The sequence below is a fragment of the Salvelinus fontinalis genome, chromosome 38 (genome assembly GCF_029448725.1).
Source record: "Salvelinus fontinalis isolate EN_2023a chromosome 38, ASM2944872v1, whole genome shotgun sequence".
NCBI lineage: Eukaryota > Metazoa > Chordata > Actinopteri > Salmoniformes > Salmonidae > Salvelinus > Salvelinus fontinalis.
Genome location: NC_074702.1, coordinates 7,767,641 through 7,795,556, shown reverse-complemented (window position 1 = coordinate 7,795,556; position 27,916 = coordinate 7,767,641). Strand labels below are relative to the sequence as shown.

The window sequence follows — 27,916 nt, the reverse complement described above, 5'->3', positions numbered from 1 at the left end:
GACCACAATGGCAATCGCGCGCCACGCCAAACAGACTCTGCACGCCCTTGCGCTCCGATTTGATGCTCTCTGAGATTCTGAAAATACACGAGGGAGAAAGACTAGTCCCAAGGCATGAATAAAATATTTAATAAACCACATGTCCACTCTAAGCGTCCGTCTTGCTGTACCTATTGACCATCGATAGTTGTGTTCTCAAGTTTACCAAGATCCAAAGTTGTCAGGCAGCGTTCATTGAACGCATGCGCATTGCATCCACTATCCAGCTCAAAATAAGAGTTAAAACAGAAACGAGGTGAGTTCCATAATTTTCAAACAATATAATCGCCGCTATACATTAAATGTTGCAAATAACAACAGTAATCGATAAAGCATCGTTCGTTTTATAATTTGCACCGGTTCTTATTATTTGTACTGTGATTTAAAACCGTAAAGATAAATCGGAGAGTCAAGTTTCTATTGAAGAAATTAAAAGCAAGCAATACTATATTTTAGCCTTGAACAAATAAGGCAGTGTAGGGGCGGATATTTACTTATTTATACCAACTAATGTGGAAGTCCGTTCCTAAGCATTTTCTAACGTTCAAAACCTGGAAACTTATTTATTACTGGTTGTCCTTACTTCGCTACACCAAGCCAAAATGCTAGTCCCGGTTCTTAGCCGTCTAGCTACCAATTTGAATTGAACCGTAGTGACGCTTTGCTAGCCAGAAGCAGTTAGCAAGCTAGCTGGCAGCTAGCTGGCTGACATTCCGAGACAAGGGGAAAGTAAAGAAAATGGCCATGATGAGGGATAACACTAACATATGAAATTGCAGGGTATATATTTGGTTTTATTTGACAGACACGGCCCTGCATTATGTGTTTCAATAAAAAACTTGAGTCATTTACATAGTTTTAACGTGTTGGTGGCCTCTTCCTTTGCTCCGCCATTTTGTATAAGACGAATGCTAATCATGGGCGCACGTACACTTTATATATGGTCGAATAAATTCGAGGTTTAAACTTGGGAACGTAAACTGACAGCTGTTGAACAGCACACTTGATTGTTTACTTCCCATTCGTATATTTCAGTCAAACAAATATTCTTTCTGACCAAAATATGTGTTGATGCAGCGTCGAGGCGAAAACGTTATATCGTGATCTTGGTTTGATTAAAACACACGTAAATTTGACCTTTCTATGCAGAACACATTGTTTTCAATAAAATCATTGATTATTCTACCATCTCTGTTGTCCGCGTCAATGCAAACAGCCGATTTAATAAGATACCGTTAAAACAAGGAAAAGCTGAACTTGTTCTTTTAACTTGTATTTGTCACGTCTCTCACGGTGTTTGTCAATACTTGTGTTCTAGGCCAATCCATGCAGGAGTGCTTGTGCATTTATTTTGTGATATTTAGCTTTAAAAAGTAACATATTTACTTGTTTTGCTTCATATAAGTGCATGCATGTATTCCACAACAGTCGCCCTCTAGCGGCGATGGGATGCGGTTCTTTAATACCCGACTTGCACGCGCTGGTTGACTTCTTGCAGGTACCTGTACTTTTTGTGCCAGGGATATTTTTTGAGTACCCCTTTTTGGATAATGTAATTTGATTGATTGTTTTTATTAGCTAATTTAAAAAAATACACACACACACACTACATTTAAAAAACTTAATAGGGATTGCTCAATAAAGTCAGTGACTTATTCCCATTGTGGTCCCTAAAGTACATGGTGGAAAAATATTACAAAGATACAGACATAGATATCTTATATATAATGAAAACAACACATAGATAGACATTTGAGAAAGATCTGTCAAATGGATACAATTTCAGTTTTACTTTAAGAACATACAGACAGACCTATTCTAGCCCATATCCTTGCATGAACAAACTCCCACACATCTTGTCTTAACATGAGAGACAGACAGATGTCAATAGGCATGTGGCAGTGTTTCCCCATCCACTGCTGAAACGGGCGTGCTGTCTTAATTCAAATCAAATGTTATTTGTCTCATGCATCCTAAACAACAGGTGTAGACTAACAGTGAAATGCTTCCCTGATGGGCCCTTTCCAACAATACAGAGAGAAAAATAGAAAAGTTATAGAAAAAATAAGAACACAAGAAATAAATCCACAATGAGTAAGGATAACTTAGCTATATACACAGGGTACCAGTACCGAGTCCATGTGCAGGGGTACGAGGTAATTTGGATGTGATACCTGTATGGTTATTGATTGATTGGGTATGTTCAAGTAGTAAGGTTAAAAAAAACTTTGTGTTAACGAGTAAAGTCAGGCGAGGTGCATCTGCGACAACCAAATGTCGGACACTGTAATTGTTAGGCTGCGTATTGCAATACCAGTATTGCAATATTTTTTACATGGCAAAAATTCAAACCCGAGGCAGACAGCTCTTTGGTCCTTTAAAAACCTGCTGTATGTAAAATATTGTGGCTATAGCTTGGAAATAAATCAATGTGATTCTGGATGACAACATAATACTGTTTATTTCCACCTATAGGGCTTCTTTCATAAAGAAATGTGTTTCCTTGCCATGATCCTAACGAGAATCGCAATACTGGTATCTACCTGGCCCACGTAATGGTTTTCCAACAGAAAGGCTCAGATCAACATGGCAGTGTCAACATACCTGCTATTGTATATAAACGTTTTTCTTTATAGATGTCGAAAATAAACTTTTCTATACTTTTCTATTTCACACACTCACAAACTGAAGACATAACATGTGTACAATTAATTGGTTAGAGAGAGGTCTCAAATATCACTTTCATTTGTATCCCCTATAGCTTTAGAATCGCAGTCAAGTTCGTTCCTGTTTCAGTCACGTCTTTGGTCACGTGGGTCCACCAAAAACATCCTAATGATTGGTTGACAAATAATGCATGGTGCAGTTGGTGAGAAGCAACAGCAGTGACTTCATCAAAAACTGCATGACCTTTGATCACATGGTTTTTGTCAAGTTCAAGCAGTCGACATATAGGCAGGCACAAGTCTGACAATTTTTATCCCTATGTTGCAACACACTTTGAAAGGCGGTGACCGTCGACTAGACAAAATGTATCCGCTCGAACACGCCCATTGACTGGCTGACTGGACAACAACCTCTCCCTCAACGTGATCAAGACAAAGGAGATGATTGTGGACTACAGGAAAAGAAGGACCGAGCACGCCCCCATTCTCATCAACGGGGCTGTAGTGGAGCAGGTTGAGAGCTTCAAGTTCCTTGGTGTCCACATCACCAACAAACAAATGTGGTCCAAGCACACCAAGACAGTCATGAAGCGGGCACAACAAAACCTATTCCCCTCAGGAGACTGAAAAGATTTGTCATGGGTCCTCAGATCCTCAGAAGTTTCTACAGCAGCACCATCGAGAGCATCCTGACTGGTTGCATCACTGTCTGGTATGGCAACTGCAAGGCGCTACAGAGGGTAGGTGTGTACAGCCCAGTACATCACTGGGGCCAAGCTTACTGCCATCCAGGACCTCTAAACCAGGCGGTGTCAGATGAAGGCCCTAAAAGTTGTCAAAGACTCCAGCCACCCTAGTCATAGACTGTTCTCTCTGCTAACGCATGGCAAGCGGTACCGGAGCGCCAAGTCTAGGTCCAAGAGGCTTCTCAACAGCTTCTACCCCCAAGCCATAAGACTCCTCAACATCTAATCAAATGGCTACCCAGACTACTGCACCCCCCCCCCCCTCTTTTACGCTGCTGCTACTTTCTCTTATTATCTATGCATAGTCACTTTAATAACTCTACCTACATGTACGTATTACCTCAATTACCTCGACTAACCCCTGTATATAGCCTCGCTGTTGTTATTTTACTGCTGCTCTTGAATTATTTGTTACTTTTATTTCTTATTTTTAGGTATATTATTTGTTTTTTAAACTGCATTGTTGTTAAGGGCTTGTAAGTAAGCATTTCACTGTAAGGTCTACTACACCTGTTGCATTCGGCGCATGTGACAAATACCATTTTATTTTGATTTTATTTTGACTGATGGATTGATTGATGTCAGTGCAGGAGGAGGAGAGCAGGGAGAGATGACTGACACCCCGCCCAGCGATGGCCCCTCCCAGGGGGCAGAGTTTGACATGATGGGCGCTCTGGACTGGCAGGACGGCATCGCCACACTGCCCGGCAGCGACATCAAGGTACGGTGTGTTTGTGTGTCTGTGTGTGTGTGTGTGTGTGGATACTACAGACAGGTGTGTGACTGACTGGTATCTCTCAGTTCCGTATGACAGAGTTTGGAACTTTGGAGATCGTGACAGAGCCAGAGGTCAAAGAGGCAGGGCCAACCCCCCAGAACCCCGCCCAGTCAAAAAGCCCCACCCCTCCACCAGAGGCCCAATCAGAGAGCAGCGCAGCCTCTTCTGCAGCCAAGGAAGTCCAGCCACTTGCACCTAAGGGTAAAGTAAACATACGGTTATGAAGGAGTTATAACATAGTTTTGACTGTTTATAATACAGGTGTGTAGAATTTAGACTCATAGCTCTGATATATGTCAGCACTGTGTATATTAGCATACTACATACTGGGTGCTCTGCAGGTGGGGGCATTCAATTTTGAATTCTACAAAGCTTCAATATTACTCTGCTCTTTCCCCCAGCCCAAGGCCCTGTGCTTCTGTCTCTAGAGGAGGGTCCCACTGTGGAGGAGCCCAGTGTGGATGTGGGCCTCAGGGCGGAGGCGGGCCCCAGGGCGGTGGCGGGCCACAGGGCTGCGATGGCTAGCTGTAGGTCGTGTGGGGGCTCCGGTCCACTGGAGAGTTTCCTCCAGGGCAAATACTGCAGCTCCATTTGTGTCCAGCCCTCCAGTGGCAGGTAAAGATGTTAGCTGTTCTTACTGTACTGTATTTTAGAAAGCATATTGATAGTAGTAACAGTTAACCTCTCTGGTATCAGTGGGACGGTAGCGTCCCACCTCGACAACAGCAAGTGAAATTGCAGGGCGCCAAATTCAAAACAGAAATCCCATAATTAAAATTCCTCAACCATACAAGTATTATACACCATTTTAAAGATAAACTTCTTGTAAATCCAACCGCAGTGTCCGATTTCAAAAAGGCTTCACGGCGAAAGCACACCACGCGATTATGTTAGGTCAGCGCCTAGTGACAGAAAACCATACGGCCATTTTCCAGCCAAGGAGAGGGCTCACAAAAGTCAGAAATAGAGATTAAATTAATCACTAACCTTTGATGATCTTCATCAGATGGCACTCACAGGACTTCATGTTACACAATAAATGTGTGTTTTGTTCGATAAAGTTAATCTTTATGTCCAAAAACCTCAGTTGAAATTGGCGCGTTATGTACAGTAATCATTGTCTCAAACAAATATCCGGTGAAATTTCAGAGTGCCACATCAAATTACAGAAATACTCATCATAAACATTGATGAAAAATACAAGTTTTATACATAGGATTAAAGATAAACATCTTGTTAATCCAGACGCTGTCAGATTTCAAAAAGGCTTTACGGCGAAAGCACACCACGCGATTATGTTAGGTCAGCGCCTAGCCACAGAAAACCATACAGCCATTTTCCAACCAAGGAGAGGTGTCACAAAAGTCAGAAATAGCGTTAAAATGAATCACTTACCTTTGATGATCTTCATCTGGTGGCACTCCCAGGTCTCCATGTTAGACAATAAATGCTTGTTTTGTTCGATCATGTCCCTCTTTATGTCCAAAAACCTCAGTTTTATTGGTGCGTTTAGTTCAGTAATCCAAAGGCACAATGCACGCTCTCAACATCCAGACGAAAAGTTTCGAAAAGTACAATAAAAGTTCGTAGAAACATGTCAAACAATGTTTAAAATCAATCCTCAGGTTGTTTTTGTCATAAATAATAAATAATATTTCAATGGAAAAACAGCCTTTCAAAATAATAGTACTTCCTGGATGGATTTTCCTCAGGTTTTCACCTGCCATATCAGTTCTGTTATACTCACAGACATTATTTGAACAGTTTTGGAAACTTTAGAGTGTTTTCTATCCACATCTAATTATATGAATATCCTATCTTCTGGGCTTGAGTAGCAGGCATTTTAATTTGGGCACTCTTTTCATCCAAAATTCCAAATGCTGCCCCCTACCCTAGTGAAGTTAAGACCCAAAACAGTCATCACATGAGCATAGTTCCTAGAATGACATCTGTTCCATGTGTGTTTAGGTCATCTCCCAGAGAGCAGCGGGAGAGAGATGGGCGGGAGGGGGGACTGGGGAAACGAGTGAGGAAGAAGAGGAAGATCTACATGGACTCTGGTGATGAAGAGGAAGACAACCAGGAGGAGGAAGAGGTGATGATAGAAGATGTGGCCAACGCTGGTCCTGAAAGCATTGTAATGTTGTGTGTGTGGCAGCTCACCTGCCGATGAGTGACTGTCTCTCTCTACAGGACAAGGCCAAGGCTGTCAAAGGGAGGAGAGCTGCTAAGCTGGCCAAGCTAGGTATGTCCTATTATTACACTGAGGGGAGGGAGAGGATGGATAGATGGATTTGTTGGGAATGACAAGGGCTGGAAAGTTTGTCCAATCAGGTAGACTAGAGGTCATGAGTGCTGCAATCCTGCTGGTTTTCATGTCACTGATTGGCTGATGTGACTGTTTTGTTGTCCCACCCCCAGTGACAGCCCCACCCAATAAGAAGCGACCCTGGAGCTGGCCCTCCTACATGGAGGAGGAGAAGGCTATAGCTGCCCCCCTTAAACTGTTCAAGGAGGTGAGGCACGCACACTTTACCATACTCTCTCTCTGACACACACACACAGCTGTACAGACATGTGAAAGAGTGTTATGTGTGTGTGCCTCGCAGCACCAGTCGTTCCCTCAGAGCAGGAATGCCTTCAAAGTGGGAATGAAGTTAGAAGGACTGGACCCCTGTCACCCCTCTCTGTTCTGTGTGCTCAGTGTTGCTGAGGTACGTGTCTAACAGGTCAGACCAATAAGATATAGGAGGAACGTCTGTTTTCTAACAACTAACCCTTTGCTTTCCCTCATTTCTTTGCGTTCCTTTCTCTCTGTCTTTTTCTCTCTCTGTCTGTCTCTTTCTCTCAGGTCCAGGGTTACAGGGTAAGGCTTCATTTCGACGGGTATCCAGAGTGCTATGACTTCTGGGTAAATTCTGACACCTGGGATGTGAAGCCGGCGGGCTGGTGTGAGAAGATGGGACACAAGCTGCTACTGCCTAAAGGTCCACACACACACACACACACACACACACACATACACCAGACACAGATACAAACACACCAGACAGACATACACACACACCCGACACACATGCATATTCTACCGACTGTACAATGTGTGTGTTGTTAGACAAAACTATAACCTTCAACCTTTTGTGTCTAGGTTGTAAGGATGGGGAGTTCAACTGGAACATGTATGTGAAGAACTGCAGAGGTCAGCTGGCCCCCAAACACCTCTTCAAGAGCCTCAACACGGTGAGCCTACCTGACAGCCTGTGTGGATCCATTAATAGTGTGTTTGTGTTGTGAATTAGTTGGTGACCTTAGGTCCATTCAAGGAAGTTTGTATATGAACTATGTGGGTGCATGTGTGTGTAGTCGGTGACTCCGTCAGGGTTCCGTGCGGGTATGAAGCTAGAGGCAGTGGATAAGAAGAACCCATATCTGATCTGCGTAGCGTCCATCGCAGCTGCTGTTGACAACAGACTCCTCATACACTTTGACAACTGGGACGACACCTATGACTACTGGTGTGATGCCAGCAGTCCCTACATCCACCCTGTAGGTTACTGTGAGGAAGCTGAGCTGACCCTCACCACCCCTGCTGGTGAGACAAACACAAACATATTTCAACGCTTTATTTGGATACACCATGAAACATTGTATAAGGGTGTGTGTTGTGGTTTCTCCTCTCAGAGTATAAGCACCCGAGGAGTTTTTCCTGGGATAAATACATGGAGGAGACTGGGACACAGGCAGCCCCTGCACGTGCCTTCAAACTGGTAAAACACTCACATTCTCACACACACATACAGTTGACACTCAAAACATGTGACACATGCAAATTACATTGTTGGTGTTGATTGGGAGGCCTGGGGGAATTTCACATGGAGTTCTTCAGGGCTCTGTTCTGGGTCCACTGACAGTCTTTATTTATGTCACCTACACCGTTACAAAACATGCATATTAATCCATCTGTATCACCTGATGTTAACTCTTGAATGTGTCCTGTAGCGTCCGTGCCATGGGTTCCAGGCTGGAATGAAGCTGGAAGCCGTCGATAAGAGGAACCCCATGCTCATCCGCGTAGCAACCATCGCCGAGGTGGAGGACCACCGACTGAGGGTACGCTGTGTCTGAGTGCAGTATGATTATTGTGGAGTAGTGTGTGTGTGTGTGTGTGTAACTCTGTTTTTCTCAGATCCATTTTGATGGCTGGAGTGAGGAGTATGACTACTGGGTGGATGCTGACTGCCCAGACCTCCACCCTGTGGGCTGGTGTCAGAAGACTAGTCATCCCCTACAACACCCCTCCAATGGTGAGACACACACGCACACACTTCCAAAATGTGTGTGGTGTCAGGTCACTCTCTGGTGTTTTTGTCTTTGTTTATGTGTGTATGTGTGTCTCTGTGTGTAGTATTAACTAGTAGTATTAACTCTGGTGTTTTTGTCTCTGTTTATGTGTGTAGTATTAACTAGTAGTATTAACTGGTGTGTTTCAGGCTCCACTGATATGCTGGTCCTCCCAGGGCAGGGCTGTCCTACCCCAGGGTGCAATGGGGTTGGTCACATCCGAGGACCCCGCTACGGAACCCACTACACGTCAGTAACAAACACACACACTAACTGTCAAAAAAGTTTTGTAATCAAAACACGTCATAGAATGACTTGTGATCTGTGTGCTGTAATCTGTGAGCAAGGTGATGTGTGTTCCTGTTCTGAACTTGTGTGTGTGTGTAGGGGGGTGAGCTGTCCGTACTCGGAGATGAACCTGAACAGGGAGGGCCAGGTACCAGACCGTCTGAGTGGAGAACGACCTATGACCCTGAGTGGGCCTCATCACCGTGGGCGATGCCCAGACCCTCCTTCACACACCCAGACAAACAGCCCCACCACACCGGAGCAGCCCGAGCCTGCAGACGACTCCCCTCAGACCAGGTATGTGTGGAACATGTAACAGAAGGGGTTCGGAAGAGCTTCCATGAATTTGTTTGTTATCTGACTGCAAATAAAGTCTGGAGTTGTGGAGTTGTTTCCATGGTAACAGTTGTTTCTATGGTAGTGTAACTAGGGGGCCGATGGTTGACGAGGGCGAACGATCCAGGTGCAGCAGTCAGAGTGAGCCACCAGGGGGCTCCACTGAGCCCATCAACGACGGAGCCAAGGCCAAGAGGTAACACACAGACTCCACTCTCTCCTACCAAACTCTAGAATGCATGATGGAGCAGAGTGTTTGTTGTTGGTTTACTAAGAGAGTACAGTGCCTTCACAAAGTATTCACACCCCTTGACTTATTCCACATTTTATTGTGTTACAGCCTGAATTCAAAATGGATTAAATACATTTTTTTCTCACCCATCTGCACATCAAATGACAAAATGTAATTTTTTGTCAATTAATGCAGAAATGTCTCATTTACATAAGTATTCACACCCGAGTCAATACTTTGTAGAAGCACCTTTGGCAGCGATTACAGCTGTGAGTCTTTACCTTACCCTCCCAAGAAAGCTAAGGTAACTGAGCTAAACGACTACCACCCCGTAGCACTCACTTCCGTCATCATGAAGCGCTTTGAGAGACTAGTCAAGGACCATATCACCTCCACCCTACCTGACACCCTAGACCCACTCCAATTTGCTTACCGACCCAATAGGTCCACAGACGACGCAATCGCAACCACACTGCACACTGCCCTAACCCATCTGGAGAAGAGGAATACCTATGTGAGAATGCTGTTCATTGACTACAGCTCAGCATTTAACACCATAATACCCTCCAAACTCGTCATCAAGCTCAAGACCCTGGGTCTCGACCCCGCCCTGTGCAACTGGGTACTGGACTTCCTGACGGGCCGCCCCCAGGTGGTGAGTGTAGGTAACAACATCTCCACCCCGCTGATCCTCAACACTGGGGCCCCAAAAGGGTGCGTTCTGAGCCCTCTCCTGTACTTCCTGTTCACCCACGACTGCGTGGCCATGCACGCCTCCAACTCAATCATCAAGTTTGCGGACCACAGTGGTAGGCTTGATTACCAACAACGACGAGACGGCCTACAGGGAGGAGGTGAGGGCCCTCGGAGTGTGGTGTCAGGAAAATAACCTCACACTCAACATCAACAAAACAAAGGAGATGATTGTGGACTTCAGGAAACAGCAGAGGGAGCACCCCCCTATCCACATCGACAGGACAGTAGTGGAGAGGGTAGTAAGTTTTAAGTTCCTCGGTGTACACATCACGGACAAACTGAATTGGTCCACCCACACAGACAGCGTTGTGAAGAAGGCGCAGCAGCGCCTCTTCAACCTCAGGAGGCTGAGGAAATTCGGCTTGTCACCAAAAGCACTGACAAACTTCTACAGATGCACAATCGAGAGCATCCTGTCGGGCTGTATCACCGCCTGGTACGGCAACTGCTCCGCCCACAACCGTAAGGTTCTCCAGAGGGTAGTGAGGTCTGCACAACGCATCACCGGGGGCAAACTACCTGCACTCCAGGACACCTACACCACCCGATGTCACAGGAAGGCCATAAAGATCATCAAGGACAACAACCACCCGAGCCACTGCCTGTTCACCCCGTTATCATCCAGAAGGCGAGGTCAGTACAGGTGCATCAAAGCGGGGCCCGAGAGACTGAAAAACAGCTTCTATCTCAAGGCCATCAGACTGTTAAACAGCCACCACTAACATTTAGTGGCCGCTGCCAACATACTGACTCAACTCCAGCCACTTTAATAATGGGAATTGATGGAAATTTATGTAAAAATGTATCACTAGCCACTTTAAACAATGCCACTTAATATAATGTTTACATACCCTACATTACTCATCTCATATGTATATGTATATACTGTACTCTATATCATCTACTGCATCTTGCCATCTTTATGTAATACATGTATCACTAGCCACTTTAAACTATGCCACTTTATGTTTATATACCCTACATTACTCATCTCATATGTATATACTGTACTCTATACCGTACTCTATACCATCTACTGCATCTTGCCTATGCCATTTTGTACCATCACTCATTCATATATATTTATGTACATATTCTTTATCCCTTTACACTTGTGTGTGTATAAGGTAGTAGTTGTGGAATTGTTAGGTTAGATTACTCGTTGGTTATTACTGCATTGTCGGAACTAGAAGCACAAGCATTTCGCTACACTTGCATTAACATCTGCTAACCATGTGTATGTGACAAATACATTTTTATTTTATTTGGTTGAGTCTCTAAGAGCTTTTCACACCTTCCACACTTGCCCATTATTCTTTGTAAAATTCTTCAAGCTCTGTCAAATTGGTTGTTGATCATTGCTAGACAACCATTTTCAGGTCTTGCCATACTGTAGATTTTCTAGCAGATTTAAGTAAAATCTGTAACTCGGCCTCAGGAACATTCACTGTCTTCTTGGTAAGCAACTTCAGTGTAGATTTGGCTTTGTTGTTTTAGGTTATTGTCCTGCTGAAAGGTGAATTCATCTCCCAGTGTCTGGTGGAAAGCAGACTGAACCAGGTTTTCCTCTTGGATTTTGCCTGTGCTTATCTCCATTAGGTTTAATTTTTAACCTGAAAAACTTCCCAGTCCTTAATGATTAAAAGCATACCCTTAACATGATTGCAGCCACCACTATGCTTAAAATATGGAGAGTGGTACTCCGTAATGTGTTGTATTGGATTTGCCCCCAAACATAACATGTTGTATTCAGGACATAAAGTTAATTGCTTTGCCACATTTTCTGCAGTACTTTAGTGCCTTGTTGCACACAGAATGCATGTTTTGGAATATTTTATATTCTGTAAAGGCTTCCTTCTTTCACTCTCAGTATTGTGGAGTAACTACAATGTTGTTGATCCATTCTTCTACCACAGCCATTAAACTCTGTAACTGTTTTAAATTCACCATTGGCCTCATGGTGAAATCCTTGAGCAGTTTCCTTCCTTTCCAGCAACTGAGTTAGGAAGAACGGCTGTATCTTTGTAGTGACTGGGTGTATTGATACACCATCTAAAGTGTAATTAATAACTTCACCATGCTCAAAGGGATATTCAATGTCTGTTTTTTTATTTATTTTTACCCATCTACCCATAGGTGACCTTCTTTGCAAGGCATTGGAAAACTTCCCTGGATTTGTGGTTGAATCTGTGTTTGAAATTCACTGCTCGACTGAGGGACCTTACAGATAATTGTATTTGTGGGGTACAGAGATGTTAAACACTATTATTGCACTCAGAGTGAGTCTATACAACTTATAATGTGACTTGTTAAGCACATTTTCACTCCTGAACTTATTTCAGCTTTTCATTTTTAATTAGCAATTAAAATAAAAAAACATAATTTTTTTTTTTTTTTTTTTTCCCACTTTGACATTATGGGGTATTTTGTGTCAGCCAGTGACAAAACACAGCTCTAATTAATTCCTTTTAAATTCAGCCTGTAACACAACAAAATGTGGAAAGATTTGTGGGGTGTGGATACTTTCTGAAGGCGCTGTATGTTGTCTTTCAACAGGTCTGCTCCAGTCCCAAAGTATCTGAAGCTGCACGTCGTCAAGCAGGAGAATGGAGATGGGAAAGGTAGAGGTTCTGCTCTCAGAAATAGAGAATGGGTGTAACGCTGTGTGGATTATATATTGTCTGTTCATGTCTATTGAAGATATTTACAGCTGATTTCTCCTCTCTCTCCCCCAGACTCCCTGTCTCTCCAGCAGGCGCTCCATGAGTCAGTGTTCTCCCCAGGTGGCTCCTCCTCTCCCCCTCACAGGGTGGCTCTGTGCTGGGACAAACACTGCCAGCTGCTCCCTGAGGTCCTGGGCCTCACAGCTAAGAGAGTTGCAACTTGGTCTGCCGACGAGGTCAGACATGCACACATAAACAATACAAACATGTACAGGCGCTGTACGCATACTGTACAAACTCACATATTGTGCAAAACACATACACCAATACAATAGCTTTGAGTATCCTATTGCATTTTAATCGTGTGTGTGTGTGTGTGTGTGTGTGTGATGTTTGTGATGTTTGTGATGTTTGTTTCCCTGTGGGTCAGGTGGCCAGTTTTGTCAAAGGGCTCCCGGGCTGCAAAGAGCATGCTGCCACCTTCAGGGCAGAGGTAAGAGCTACCATTTCAAACCCCAACTTTGTGAATCACGATAGTCACACACACCCCTCTCATCTGCTGCTCCTGGTTGGTGTATCCTATGACAATGCAACCATGTCAAATTAAATTCTGCCATTGACATTCAAACACTCACACACACGTTCTGTGTTGGAGCTTATTTTGTGTCTCTGTGTATCGTTCCAGCAAATGGATGGAGAGGCCTTCCTGCTTCTCACCCAAGCAGACATAGTCAAGATCCTGTCAATCAAACTAGGCCCCGCCCTCAAGATATTCAACGCCATACTCATGCTGAAGAACGCTGATGAGGAGTGAGACGCCCCCTCACGCTTCATTTCCTCCCACACCCGACCAATGTATCTGAATAGTCTAATAGTCTAGAGAAGTTTCATCTCCTTTCTTTGCCTCCTCACCTTATCCTCTTTGGTCTTCATCTGCACTGATCTGAGCCCGCAGGATAGGTCAGAGCAACGTAATGGATGGCCACCAGGAATCTGCTTTCAGCTATCCTGTTCTTCCACATCAGTGTAGAGGAGTAGAGAGGATACAGAGAGGATGTACCTGGTGTCAGTGTAGAGGAGTAGAGAGGATGTACCTGGTGTCAGTGTAGAGGAGTAGAGAGGATGTACCTGGTGTCAGTGTAGAGGAGTAGAGAGGATGTACCTGGTGTCAGTGTAGAGGAGTAGAGAGGATACAGAGAGGATGTACCTGGTGTCAGTGTAGAGGAGTAGAGAGGATACAGAGAGGATGTACCTGGTGTCAGTGTAGAGGAGTAGAGAGGATACAGAGAGGATGTACCTGGTGTCAGTGTAGAGGAGTAGAGAGGATACAGAGAGGATGTACCTGGTGTCAGTGTAGAGGAGTAGAGAGGATACAGAGACGATGTACCTGGTGTCAGTGTAGAGGAGTAGAGAGGATGTACCTGGTGTCAGTGTAGAGGAGCAGAGAGGATGTACCTGGTGTCAGTGTAGAGGAGCAGAGAGGATGTACCTGGTGTCAGTGTAGAGGAGCAGAGAGGATGTACCTGGTGTCAGTGTAGAGGAGCAGAGAGGATACAGAGAGGATGTACCTGGTGTCAGTGTAGAGGAGTAGAGAGGATGTACCTGGTGTCAGTGTAGAGGAGCAGAGAGGATGTACCTGGTGTCAGTGTAGAGGAGCAGAGAGGATGTACCTGGTGTCAGTGTAGAGGAGCAGAGAGGATGTACCTGGTGTCAGTGTAGAGGAGCAGAGAGGATGTACCTGGTGTCAGTGTAGAGGAGCAGAGAGGATGTACCTGGTGTCAGTGTAGAGGAGCAGAGAGGATACAGAGAGGATGTACCTGGTGTCAGTGTAGAGGAGTAGAGAGGATGTACCTGGTGTCAGTGTAGAGGAGCAGAGAGGATGTACCTGTGGTGTCTGTTGGAAGATCTTAACTGCATACTCCTCGCGTCCTCTCCTCGTCTCCTCAAAACCCATTGGATGAGAGGACACGAGGAGAGAGGACACGAGGAGTATGCCATTGAGATCTTACCTGTCAGACAGACATCACAGACAACCCAAGAAAGTGTTTTATACTATAGCATAGCAACAATTAAAATTTAAAGGGGCAATCCGGAGTTGAAACAATAACAAAGCAGTTACCCCACCACTGTTTTGGCCAAAAGCTGAGGGATGGATGGGGCTGGAGAAATGTTACCGCTCTCAAATTCATAGACAGAACTATTTATACAAGGACTGACCATCATCAAAATGATAGTTTGAACCATGTTTTGAGGCTATACAATGTTGGTTTACATTTCAATCAATCAATCAAGTTTATTTTATATAGCCCTTCGTACATCAGCTAATATCTCGAAGTGCTGTACAGAGACCCAGCCTAAAACCCCAAACAGCTAGAATGCAGGTGTAGAAGCACGGTGGCTAGGAAAAACTCCCTAGAAAGGCCAAAACCTAGGAAGAAACCTAGAGAGGAACCAGGCTATGAGGGGTGGCCAGTCCTCTTCTGGCTGTGCCGGGTGAAGATTATAACAGAACTATGCCAAGATGTTCAAAAATGTTCATAAGTGACAAGCATGGTCAAATAATAATCATGAATAATATTCAGTTGGCTTTTCAATGTTTACCAACATTGAAGATGAACAAGCTTATATTTGGTGTTTTGGGGTTCTGATTGGGTACGACAGTTGAACTAAGCTCATGAGGCATTTATAAGATATTCTTTGAGAATCAATGGGTATATATAAAACAAAATGTATGTAGCAACTGCAGATTGCCCCATTAACTTAAATGTTTTTAAATGTAAGAAATGAGCAGTGGGCACCTTTTAAAGTATTGGTATTGAATTCAATTTTAAGGTAGACTCAGTGAAATGACGTTGCCACGAGCAGCACCACAGATATTGAGATGAGTGAGATGCAAGACTTCGCTCACAGTCACACACAGTATCTGCGAACAGGAGGCGGGTGGCTCTTTAATTGGGGAAAACGGGTTCATAGTAACGGCTGGAACGGAATCAATGGAATGGTATTGGTTTCCATGTGTTTGATAGCGTTCCATTCACGCCATTCCAGACATTACTATGAGCCGTCTTCCCCTCAGATGTGGATGGGTTCGCTTCACACTGTTCCCTGGCCTGGCTACCGGGAATCAAAACAGCGGAGAAGTTGAGTCTCGCGCTTTAACGCTCGTAGTTGTTGTGGGAATTGATCCACTATGCTGTTTACTTTCAGCATCTACGTCATATCGCTGCGTCAACCTTTAATATTATACTTTTTTTAAATCTGCTTTTATTTTAAATTGTTGAGGAAATGGTGCTCAGCCCTGAGCAAATGGAACCAGATTAGTCCATACATGTTTTTACTTGAATACTTGTTGATTTATTATTTTTGTTGTGAAAGAAAATCACCATGTAGTTTACCTCTCTGCCAGATGGATACATTCCTCTACATGTCCAGGTCAGGAAGAGGTTGGCACATCTCACGGCTTGGGTGGAGGGAGAGGATTGATTTGTTTGTTTGTGTGTGTGTGTGTGTGTGTGTGTGTGTGTGTGTGTGTGTGTGTGTGTGTGTGTGTGTGTGTGCGCGCGCCAGTCAGATGTTTATTTAAAAGGGTGAATGTTATAGCATTGGAACTTTAAGGAAAGCTGGACTTCAGGACTAATTCAACTGAAGAGAGATGTTTTTCTATGTACCTGCTTTAGAGCTAATGGTAAAACACTAATGAAATTGGAATGTAAAGAAAGGAAGAGAAAATTCATCAATTTGTTCTGAATGAATATTGGTTCTTGTTTCATTTGGTCTGATTGATCTTTGTGTACACAGTGTAAATAGTGTATTATAGCTCTGGGGTTGTGACACACCCTGCATCCCTATAGGAAGTGGTTATTTGGAAGCTTATGCAAATCAATACCAATCTTTTCCAAGAAATTAAAAAAAAAAAAAAAAGTGAAATTTTGTTCGTCAATGTCCTCCGTGTGATACCTTGGAAGTGTGTTGCAATGAGCTTAAATGTGTTTATCAACACTATAGTTTATATTCAAAAACCAGGATTTCTTTATTTTAATTTAATAAGTGCTGTTGACTTGTGAGATGGTGTGAGTTGTGAAGGTGCATGTTGGCTTGTGTTTGCTGGAGTGTGTGAGTGGAATGGAATAAATGAAATGCAGTCTTTGTGGTTGTATATTCTTCTAATGTGCATACTGCCTGAGGGCTTGGTTATCCACTCTTCTGATCTGTTAACCACACTGATCTGTGGTCATCATTACCTTGTGTCAGTGGTGTGTCTATCATGTCTCAGATTCACAGGAACTGACACCACACCTAAGCACATCCTTGTCATGTCCACGGACACACCTAGTTATGCCATAAGCCTTTCTCCATCCCGGCCCACACCAATCTATTTATCAATCCCTCTTCTCCTCCCTTCATCCCCCCCAGTATGCTGCTGTTCTAACTAATAATAACTACTAGGATCCCTGTGGGACTGGCCCAAACCAGCCAACGATTCCCACGACCCCTCACAACCAGACACAGCTTATCTTGCTAACATACACACACAGCCTTGTTTAACTATCCTTGTGGGGACCAAACAATTGATTCCCATTCAAAAATATATTTTCCCTAGACCTAATTCTTAATTCAAACTGAGAACCCTAAACCTAAAGTAGAATTTTTCCTTGGGTCCAGCAAAATTACCCTAGTTGGGATAATTAAACCAACAAAAACACACACAGAGCATAATGCTCTGGCTTACTGCTTCTGAAACATCAAACTATTCCAAAAAGAAAAGTGTTCGCGTAGTATAGAGTCAAGTCAAAAGGCAACTGAAACATTTAGGCATATTTACTCATCGGGAATTTGTGAGGACCAAGATCTCGCATGCGCCGTATTAGCCTACTCGCCGCGTTAAACCAAGGCTGGACAGATGTTAATATGCAGCCTGGTTGAGGGGTGAAACTCGGGGAAAACATTTTAAAGAGGGAGCTGAAGAGTCAACGTTGACCATATTAATGTAGGGACAAAATAAATAGCGGGCATCATGTTGAGAAAATAGTTCCAGATATGACAGCAGCAGGAGCGACGCGGAAATGTCCACAACGGAGCAACAGCCAAATCGAGGCAAGTAACCATTATCGGAACGTTCTCAAAAATCAGCGCAGCACATGAAAAGCAAGTGTTACTTGTTCATTTTAGTTTGTATTTGGTCAATAGTGTTGACTTACTTTTTAAAACATTATTCAGACATCCCCAATGTCAAAAAGGCTTTAGTATCAGATAACCATAAATTAAAAGATTACCGTTACATTGTATCCGGAATCGGACAACGCGACTCCGCTCTCTCGAGAAAAGTTGCACAAGTTCAACCCTTCAATTAACGTTTTTGACTGATGTTATTGCCATCATTTATATAATGTTATGTAAAATCTACAATTTCTGAACTTTTTGTAATCTTTACTAAATGTCTCGTTTTTTTGCATTCATGTTCCTTGTTTCAGTGACGGAATGATTGAATGTTCAAGGAAAGCCCCAAATCAGACGAAATTACTTTGTGAAATCTAATAGAAGTTACATCTGGGACTTGGTCGACCATATATTATCCATTTAGTTCAGAATTGGACGCCATCGATATGTCTGTCTTGACAGTGCTTTATTTTATTATTTACATAGGCTATTGTGGAATATTTAGTTCGAGTTTAAATGTGACGGCTACAGTGAAAGGGCTTGTGTATAGGGTAATCTAGCGTGGAGTTTAGGAGGCGCGAGTTTAGAAGGACTCACATACTGCATCTCATTAACTCCTGGGGTTCTTATCACCTCTGTCATTTCCTGTTGTTTACAAAGTCAACTCTCAACAATCGCTCTCTCACTCCACCCCACCCTTTTCCCCCTGTCTTTTTTCTCTTCCCCATTACCTCTCTCTCTCCTGTTCTTGTCCTCCCTCTCCTGTCCTCATCCTCTCTCCCTCTTCTGTCCTCATCCTCTCTCCCTCTTCTGTCCTCGTCCTCTCTCTCCTGTCCTCGTCCTCTCTCTCCTGTCCTTGTCCTCCCTTTCTCTCCTGTCCTTGTCCTCCCTTTCTCTCCTGTCCTCGTCCTCCCTTTCTCCTGTCCTCGTCTTGCCTCTTTCTCCTGTCCTCGTCCTCCCTCTCTCCCCTGTCATCGTCCTCCCTCTCTCTCCTGTCCTCTCTCCTGTCCTCGTCCTCTCTCTCTCTCTCCTATCCTCGTCTTCTCTCTCTCCTGTCCTCGTCCCCTCTCTCTCCTGTCCTCGTCCACTCTCTCTCCTGTCCTCGTCCACTCTCTCCTGCCCTCTTCCTCTCTCTCTCTCTCCTGTCCTCTTCCTCTCTCTCTCTCTCTCCTGTCCTCTTCCTCTCTCTCTCTCCTGTCCTCTTCCTCTCTCTCTCTCTCTCTCCTGTCCTCATCCTCTCGCTCTCCTGTTCTCATCCTCGTCCCCTCTCTCTCCTGTCCTCATCCTCCCTCTTTCACTTGTCCTCGTCCTCCCTCTCTCTCCTGTCCTCATCCTCTCGCTCTCCTGTTCTCATCCTCGTCCCCTCTCTCTCCTGTTCTCGTCCTCTCTCTCTCTCTCTCTTCTGTCCTCTCTCTCTCTCTTCTGTCTTCTTTCTCCTGTCCTCGTCTTCTCTCCTGTCCTCATCCTCTCTCCTGTCCTCGTCCTCCCTCCCTCTCTCTCCTGTCCTCGTCCTCCCTCCCTCTTTCTCTCTCTCCTGTCCTCGTCCTCTCTCCTGTCCTCGTCCTCTCTTCTGTTCACTTTCTCCTGTCCTCATCCTCCCTCTCTCTCCTGTCCTCGTCTTCTCTCCTGTCCTCGTCCTCATCCTCCCTCTTTCTCCTGTCCTCATCCTCCCTCTCTGTCCTCATCCTCCCTCTCTGTCCTCGTCCTCCCTCTCTCTCCTGTCCTCTCTCTCTCCTGTCCTCGTCCTCACTCCCTCTCTCTTCTGTCCTCGTCTTCTCACTCTCTCCTGTCCTCGTCCTCCCTCATTCTCCTGTCTTTGTGCTCGCTTTCTCTCCTGTCCTCATCCTCTCTCTCTCTCCTGTCCTCGTCCTCTCTCTCTCCTGTACTTGTCCTCTGTCTATCCAGTCTGTGGTAGAGGATGACAGCAGCGGGGTCCAGTGGAGCGGTCAACGCCGTCTGCACCCAAGACTCCTCCCACTCACCTAAAACAACCTGCCCACAAACCACATGGCCCTGCCCACTCTGCTTCTCACAGCAACAGAAGGATGAGCTCGAAGTCAGACTCCGCCTCCGCTCCCCTCCTGGGGCATGGCTACTAGCGGGCGTTGTCGTGGTGATGGTGGGAATGTTTGTGGCCGTGGCCGGGTACGCTAACTCCACTCCTAACCCTGTGGGTGGGCGAGGCAGCTCCCACAGCGAGCGAATGAAACTGCTCGGCCCTGTCGTGATGGGCATCGGCCTGTTCATCTTCATCTGTGCTGGAACCCTGCTGTACGAGAACCGGGACCGCGAGAACCGAGAGCGTGAGAACCTTGAGAACCCTGAGGAGCAGGGGAAACGCAAACAGAAGAAAACAAGGGAACGGCGCTGGGAGAACCGTGATTATGAGGATGTGGAACAGGGGAACCAGAGAGAGCCCTCAGACAGACACTCCCCTCTCCCTGAGGAGTGCCTGCCCCCCCTGCCTCCCAGAGTGCCTAGACAGGAGGGGTCAGAGTTGAACGTTCTCTCTGTGGGAGCGCTGAGCTCACTGCTGCCAGGGGAGGGACAGGGGCGTGAAGAGAGAGTCAGAGAGGTGGGGGGTAAAGGGGGCTCAACCCTGCTGACCAGAGTCCTGCACCACCAGGACCCCCCCTCCTCCTGTCCCTCCCCAGCTCCCTCCTCTGTGTACTCTGACTCCTGTAACTCCAGTGAGATCAACTATAACGTTCAGACAGGCTCCCCTATCCACTCTATTCACCAACTCTGAGGTTCTACTCTTCTCACATCTGTACATGCTTTCTAAAGAAATGCACCACATATTTCTCCATCTCTTTCTGTGGTTTCTATAGGCTGTAGATGCAGTGGAGTGTGTTGGGCATCTCTCTCTACCCCTCTAGGACGGGCAGAGCCAGGGGGAGACAGGGCTAGGTGACGTCAGCTTGTTGTTGTGTAGTAAAGTCTCTCTCAGGGGTGTTTGACTGTATTTGGGCTTGAGGGAGGATTCCACTGCAGACAGTGACTGTGGTGCCATCCTGACTGATGCACGTACACACAGTAAATACGGCCAGACATTCCGCTGTGGAACAGGCTGCTTTGGAGAACTTTGATTCATGATGTCGTTTTAACTGTAACTCAGTTTGATCTGATATTAGTGACTCTGTCATGGCTGTTCTCCTATAGGGGTTCTGTTTACACACACCCAAACTTGGCTCAAGAGATGGACAGAAATCATAGCAATGAAAAGAAAGTTAATGCCTTCTCATAGTTGGCTGTTGGCTGTCCACATGCTTACTCTTTACTTGAGTTAGATGTTACTGGCCAATAACTGGTAGAATCCACGTTGTTCCACTTCATTTCAACAAAACATTTGCAAAAAGTCATCAACGTAAGGCAATTGCGTCCTTTTCCCACCCAACTTTGAACCTAAATTCAATGTCATTGTGAATTTGTTTGGCTGATTGATTTCACGTTGAATTCACGTTAGCTGACAACTCAACCAAATGTGCCCAGTGGGTAGTCTGTTTGCAGTGCATATATAAAGTATATCTTTGCAGCATGTATGCAGCAAACCTTTGGTCTTTAAGGTACACAAAACCATTAGGATGTTAGACTGTGTTTAATTGAATAGAGCCCACAGATGCAGTAAAAGGGGGGAGGAGAGAGAGATGAAGGGGGGATTTTAATTGTCCTGAGTGTTCTCCTCCAGCCTCCAATTACACTGTGGAACCGACCAAGGGTTTTCTATTGGTATTTCAGGACTGCAGAGTATTTCCTCTGTTGTTCAGACACATGCTGGGATAATGCCATTAAGATTAGTGAGGAACGCCAAGACTGCCTTGCCCTGCACGGCCAGACACATCTACACAACACAAGCACAACACACACAACAGCTTTCACACATGCTAAACCTCACACACCTCGTAGTGCTTTTGAACCCATTAACCCCGGTTCACCACCAGTGACACTACCAGGGATAAACCAGTACTTGGTTTCTCGCTTCTGACTATGCTAATACTGGGAAGTGTGTGTTTTTGTTGTTTAATGCAGCAGCTGAATTATGTGGTCAGTCAGTGTTTGATTGCTGGACTGTAATCCTGAACATCAGATTAAATTCACATGTAATCCCTGCCTGACCCTAACACATACTCTCACAATGCTCCACCTATGGCCTCCCATAACACACACACACAAACGGGCGCACACGCACACACCCTCTCTGTCCCACACGGAGATAACCTGTGCATTGTATTTCTGCTCTTGCTGTTGCCTAGGTTTGTTTAACTGTCTCAGTCTGTCTCTGTGTTACGCAATCCCACAAACAGAACAGTTGTTTTAGTCTCCCTCTAATGTCAGTCATACATTTTATTAGAGTTTATGCAGGATCAGTACTGTAGCCCCCCCCTGGTGGGACTGGGAGCACTGTCTCTAAGCTGCTTAACTCCTCGCTGAGTCAGACACGTGTGTTTTACCGAGGAGGGAGACCCTACTGGGGTTACAGGACCAGAGACAGAGGGCTGAATCCTAACATCAATCCTAACATGCAAATCACAACTTTGTGCAAATATCCCATTGATCAGTAGATAGTCAGGATCTCAAGTTAGTGTTTCAACCTGGCACCGCAACAACACCTGGGACTCAGAGCAACAACACCTGGGACCCACAGCAACAACACCTGGGACTCACAACAACAACACCTGGGACACCTGGGACCCACAGCAACAACACCTGGGACACATGGGACCCACAGCAACAACACCTGGGACACATGGGACCCACAGCAACAACACCTGGGACACCTGGGACCCACAGCAACAACACCTGGGACACCTGGGACCCACAGCAACAACACCTGGGACCCACAGCAACAACACCTGGGACTCACAACAACAACACCTGGGGCACCTGGGACCCACAGCAACAACACCTGGGACTAAGAGCAACAACACCTGGGACACCTGGGACTCACAGCAACAACACCTGCGACATCTGGGACTCACAGCAACAACACCTGGGACACCTGGGACTCACAGCAACAACACCTGGGACACATGGGACCCACAGCAACAACACCTGGGACACATGGGACCCACAGCATCAACACCTTCACATAAAGTAGGATTTCAATAGCGCCCCCCTTCATGTGGTGGACCATTCAGTCAAGTACAGATGACTAATGGACATCTAACCCTCATTGTTGATTTATGACATATCATTATTCCCTTTGAGGTGTTTAAACATGTTCATGAAATAATGAAGTGTAACAGGCTTTTTCCAGCGGCCCTGCGAGATAACCTAATCCTCTCCATCTGTTCTTTCTTTTGTAACTTTAAATCCATATTTTTTGCTTTTCGTAGTGTATTTTTGTAATTACAGGGCTCATCTGTAAAATAAACCTTGGTCTCAGCATGACTCCCTGTCAAAATAAAGGTTAAATCAAATAAGTATTTAGATCCCACATAAGGAGCATTTCTAAGAATCCAACAGCTGTTTCTCAAAAAACATTCTCTCTGATGATGCTAAGGTGTTAGTTTAATATGGGGGGAAGTGCAGATATTTTCATGAGCTAGTGAATAGGAACTAGTCAAAATATAGCCCAGACTAGTCACAGACAGATCATTGTCTGAGCCGATTGGTTAACTAAATGTCTTAGCTTTACAATAACACAGTTGTGTAAAGTACTTAAGTAAAAATACTTTAAAGTACTAATGAAGTAGTTTTTGGGGGTATCTGTACTTTACTTTACTATTTACCAGTGTGACCTGACTATTAAAAAAGAAAATTGTGCTGTCTGGTTTGCTTAATATAAGGAATATGAAATTATTTCTACTTTTACTTTTGATACTTAAGTATATTTGAACAAATACATTTACTTTTGATACTCAAGTAGTATTTTACTGGGTGACTTTTACTCACGTCATTTTGTATTAAGGTATCTTTACTTTTACTCAAGTATGACAATTGGGTACTTTTTCTACTACTGCAATAACATGTTCCGGATCAGAGCCATATATATATAGACAGCTTATAGAGAGCCTCTGTCTTTACCTCTCTGCTCCGGATGGCTGGCCCACTGCGCAGTGCTGCCTCTGACAACAACAGTGATTGGTAATGGCGGACTGAACGAAGTTATGTAGAGCACCTCAAGATAAAACATAATATTCGAAATATCTGCTAAATTAGACTAAAATATTAGCACTAAAGAATCTGGTGGGTGATAACCTTCAATCTGGATAATAACACAAAACAAATCCTAAGACTAGAGACATTTATCGACAAATATTACGAAAACAAGCAACACCCAAACATGATGGAGAATAAGACAGGGGAACCGAATCAAAAACGAAAACGTGACTCCTCAACCGACACGGATGATCTAATATTCTCAACACCGGCAATGGTAAAGGTCGAAACCGATCTGTTAAAATCAATAAATGACAAACTGGGTATACTTGAATTAGTTAGTAAAGATATAAAAGACTTGAAGGCAAGCCTAGAGATGAGTGATGAAAAAACTGAGACATTGGAGAAGGAAACACACGCGCTAAAAGGGACGGTCAATAAGATTGAAACCGAAATGAATGAATTTAAAAAGGAGAACAAAGTTCTGAAAGAATGCTTACTGGACATACAAACTAGATCCATGAGAGAGAATTTGGTACTTACAGGTATCCAAGAGAAAGAAGGAGAGGTTCCTGAATCTGTAGTTAGAGAGTTCCTTTTTGCAGCGCTTCAGATTCCACTCGAAGTTATCGATAAGATCCAACTTGAACATGTACACCGCCTCGGACAGAGAGGGCAGAGGTACGAACGCCCAATCGTTGCCAAATTTGCTTCATTTAAAGATAAAATAATGGTTAAAAGCCTGGGTAAAAGACTTTCTGGGACCAAAATTGGCATGAATGATCAGTTTCCGCAAGAAATTGCAGAACGGCGCAAAGTTCTGTATCCAATTTTCAAAGAAAATAGATTAAAAGCGAAACGAGTAGCTCTCGTCGTGGATAAACTATATATTGATAACCAGTTGTTCAGAGACACAAAGATTACTCCATGGTTATTTTAAAAATTACAAAGTTCTCATAGATGAGGAAAGTAAACACAATTCAAGCCCGGTTACTGATTGTAACAATACAATACAAAATATAGCTTTTCTATAAATCTTCACATATAACTAATTGAACACAAGCACTATTTCTACATAGTGAAGATAAAAACTAAGTAAACAGAAGGCACAGTATGTGTGGATGGTGTGGTGTGTGTTTATTTTTATTTGTTATGTTTGGAAAGTTGAGTGAGTGAGTAATGAAATAGTTGCATATCCCAGAGCCAGTGTATTGCTGTGGGCCGGGTATGAGAGGGCTTTCAATGTTGTTCAAATGATGGCTATACTTTTATAATGAATTATACGTCTTATTTATTTATTGTCCTATCATGGGGAACTACATTTTTAAAATAAATTATATCTAATTATTTATTATCCTATTTTAATGGTACGGTCCATGGCCCTATACCCTAGACACCCACATGAATGGCCCAGATACTAAGGAGAAGTCCCTAACTGTTTTATGTGCATGCTGTAAACGGTCTGTATGCAGCCAAAATGAGGACAGGGACCATGAGCAGCACTGCCCCCTCAAGATTCTGAGCCTGCTTGGCAGGGTTGGTCCTGCAAAGCCAAAGCCCCCTAAAGGGAGAGCATAATAAACAAGGAAATTCTCAAAGCTGCTAATGAGAACCTTGACGACCTTGTACCTAGCCGGTGGGGATTCCGGTGGGGTGCCCCCACCCAGGCAGTGGCAGTGCTGGCAACACTAGCTGCAGTAACCCATGGGGAGGGGGTCACACTCGGACATTCAGAGAGGGGGTATATTATTGTGGCCCTGGTGGCACGAAACCAATCGGACTGCATGGAGATGCTTGGGAACATGGTCAAAATGGATGACCGTATTGTGGGTGTTTCAGGAAGAAGGTGTACATTTGACCTCCATCATCTAGGATGTGACAATGGTAAATAAATCTCTACATTTATGCTCATTTTTTGCGCGGTCTTGCAGGCCTTCTCATGCAGCTGCAACTGCAAGTACATTTGTAAATCATGACCCATCTTGAGTTGGGCTCTGGGATGGTGCAATTGTTGAGAGGGTGAGCTTATGGTTGTGTGGGGGTAAGGGCTGAATGTGTGTGGGTGTATGTGTGTATCCCACAACTGTTGCGAAGGAAGAAGTAAAAGATGTTAGGGACTATAGAGGATGATTCACAGCAATATGTAATAAAAATCGAGGTGAGGGCGATGGAAATGCATTTGGCAATGGATCTGCTTCGGTTCGGTGGATGGTGCTGTGTGCACTTTTCGAAGGATGGATCCCAGTCGGTCCGGGTGTCACGTTCCTGACCTATTTCTGTTAGTTTGTTATGTGTGTTAGTTGGTCAGGACGTGAGGTTGGGTGGGAATTCTATGTTTTCTGTTTCTATGTTGGTTTATGGGTTGCCTGGTATGGCTCTTAATTAGAGGCGGGTGTTTGGCGTTCCTCTAGTTAAGAGTCATATTTGGGTGGGCGTTTTCACAGTGTTCGTTGTGGGTGATTGTCTCCTGTGTTTGTGTATATGTTTGCACCATACGGGACTGTTTGCGGTTTGTTCGTTTTATGTAGTCTGTTCCTGTTCATTGCGTTCTTCACGTTATATGTAAGTTCGTCGTTCAGGTCTGTCTGCATCGTTTATTTTGTTTTGTTTGTTTATGCAAGTTTAGTTTGTTTTTCCGTCGTGTTCAATAAATTATGTCATTTCACTACGCTGCGCCTTGGTTCGATCACTACTCCTCCTCGTCTGATGAAGAGGAGGAGGACTGCCGTTACACCGGGGCTGTGCGATGCGGGGGGTCGGGGGTGGTCTGCCGGGCATTGGGATGACAACCCAACTCGAGATGGGGGCTTTTGGCGGGTGGAATAGTGGGGACCAATTGGAGGTTTGCTTAGTGGAGATGCAAATGTCATGGTACAACTATATAGACACTCAATCATTATGTTACTTTTTAATAGGACGTTTACAAACATATATTTTGATAAAAATAATTGAAAGGTGTGTCTCATTATGGTAAGTAGTGAAATAAGTATAGCCAGTTACAATTGTAATGGCTTAGCAGATAATAAGAAAAGACGATCAGTATTTACCTGGCTAAAAGAGAAGGATTATAATATCTACTGTTTACAGGAAACCCATTCGACAGTTTTAGATGAAGTTTTGTGGAAAAAGAACTGGGGGGGCAAAATATATTTCTCCCATGGGCAAAGAAATTCAAAAGGGGTGATGGTTTTAATTAATAATAACTTTGATCCAAATGTGCAACTTGTCCAAACAGATCCTCAAGGTAGATGGATTATTTTAAATATGTTATTGGACAATAAACATATATGGCTTATTAACCTATACGGTCCGAATAATGATGATCCAAGCTTCTTTGACAATATATATAAGAATGTATCAACTCTACAAGCAACACTAGACTCTATTATTATAGTGGGAGATTTTAATACGGTCTTAAATACCTCTATGGACCGGAAAGGAAATCACACTACAAACTATCACCCTCAGGCACTTAAGGAAATCAGGAATGTCATGGATGTATTGGAATTAGTGGATATATGGAGACTTAAATACCCTGACCTAGTGAGATATACATGGCGGAGGCTTAATCAAGCTAGTCGCCTTGACTACTTTCTTATATCATTCTCTCTGGCACCAAAAGTTTAAAAGTGTTTGATAGGGGACAGAATGCGGTCGGACCATCACATAATTGGCATATATATTACTCTTACAGAATTTCCACGTGGGCGAGGATATTGGAAATTTAATCAAAGCCTACTAGATGATAAATTGTTTAGAACTAGGACAGAAGAATTTATAACTGACTTTTTTAGACATAACATAGGTACAGC

General features: G+C 44.2%; 2 protein-coding genes across 3 annotated transcripts; both read left to right on the top strand.

The window, feature by feature from the left end:
* Window positions 1-32: 32 nt before the first annotated feature.
* l3mbtl1b (L3MBTL histone methyl-lysine binding protein 1b) lies at window positions 33-16,785 on the top strand. Of its 2 annotated transcripts, none has more exons than XM_055903560.1 (21): window positions 33-295; window positions 4,037-4,172; window positions 4,253-4,430; window positions 4,631-4,844; window positions 6,198-6,324; window positions 6,423-6,474; window positions 6,651-6,745; window positions 6,839-6,943; window positions 7,081-7,216; window positions 7,378-7,469; window positions 7,593-7,821; window positions 7,911-7,996; window positions 8,229-8,339; window positions 8,416-8,533; window positions 8,720-8,819; window positions 8,958-9,155; window positions 9,280-9,390; window positions 12,739-12,803; window positions 12,918-13,081; window positions 13,276-13,338; window positions 13,531-16,785. In XM_055903560.1, exons 1-21 carry the CDS (start codon window positions 243-245, stop codon window positions 13,657-13,659), a joined length of 2,562 nt encoding a protein of 853 aa, XP_055759535.1. In that variant the 5' UTR covers window positions 33-242; the 3' UTR covers window positions 13,660-16,785. The 2 variants fall into 2 exon arrangements, with proteins under 2 accessions (XP_055759535.1, XP_055759536.1); XM_055903561.1 differs by having other exon boundaries at window positions 34-295; window positions 4,042-4,172.
* A 3,076-nt stretch (window positions 16,786-19,861) lies between these two features.
* Window positions 19,862-23,426, top strand: LOC129837788 (uncharacterized). Its single transcript, XM_055904229.1, has one exon. It carries the CDS (start codon window positions 19,921-19,923, stop codon window positions 20,749-20,751), a length of 831 nt encoding a protein of 276 aa, XP_055760204.1. The 5' UTR covers window positions 19,862-19,920; the 3' UTR covers window positions 20,752-23,426.
* Window positions 23,427-27,916: the final 4,490 nt, after the last annotated feature.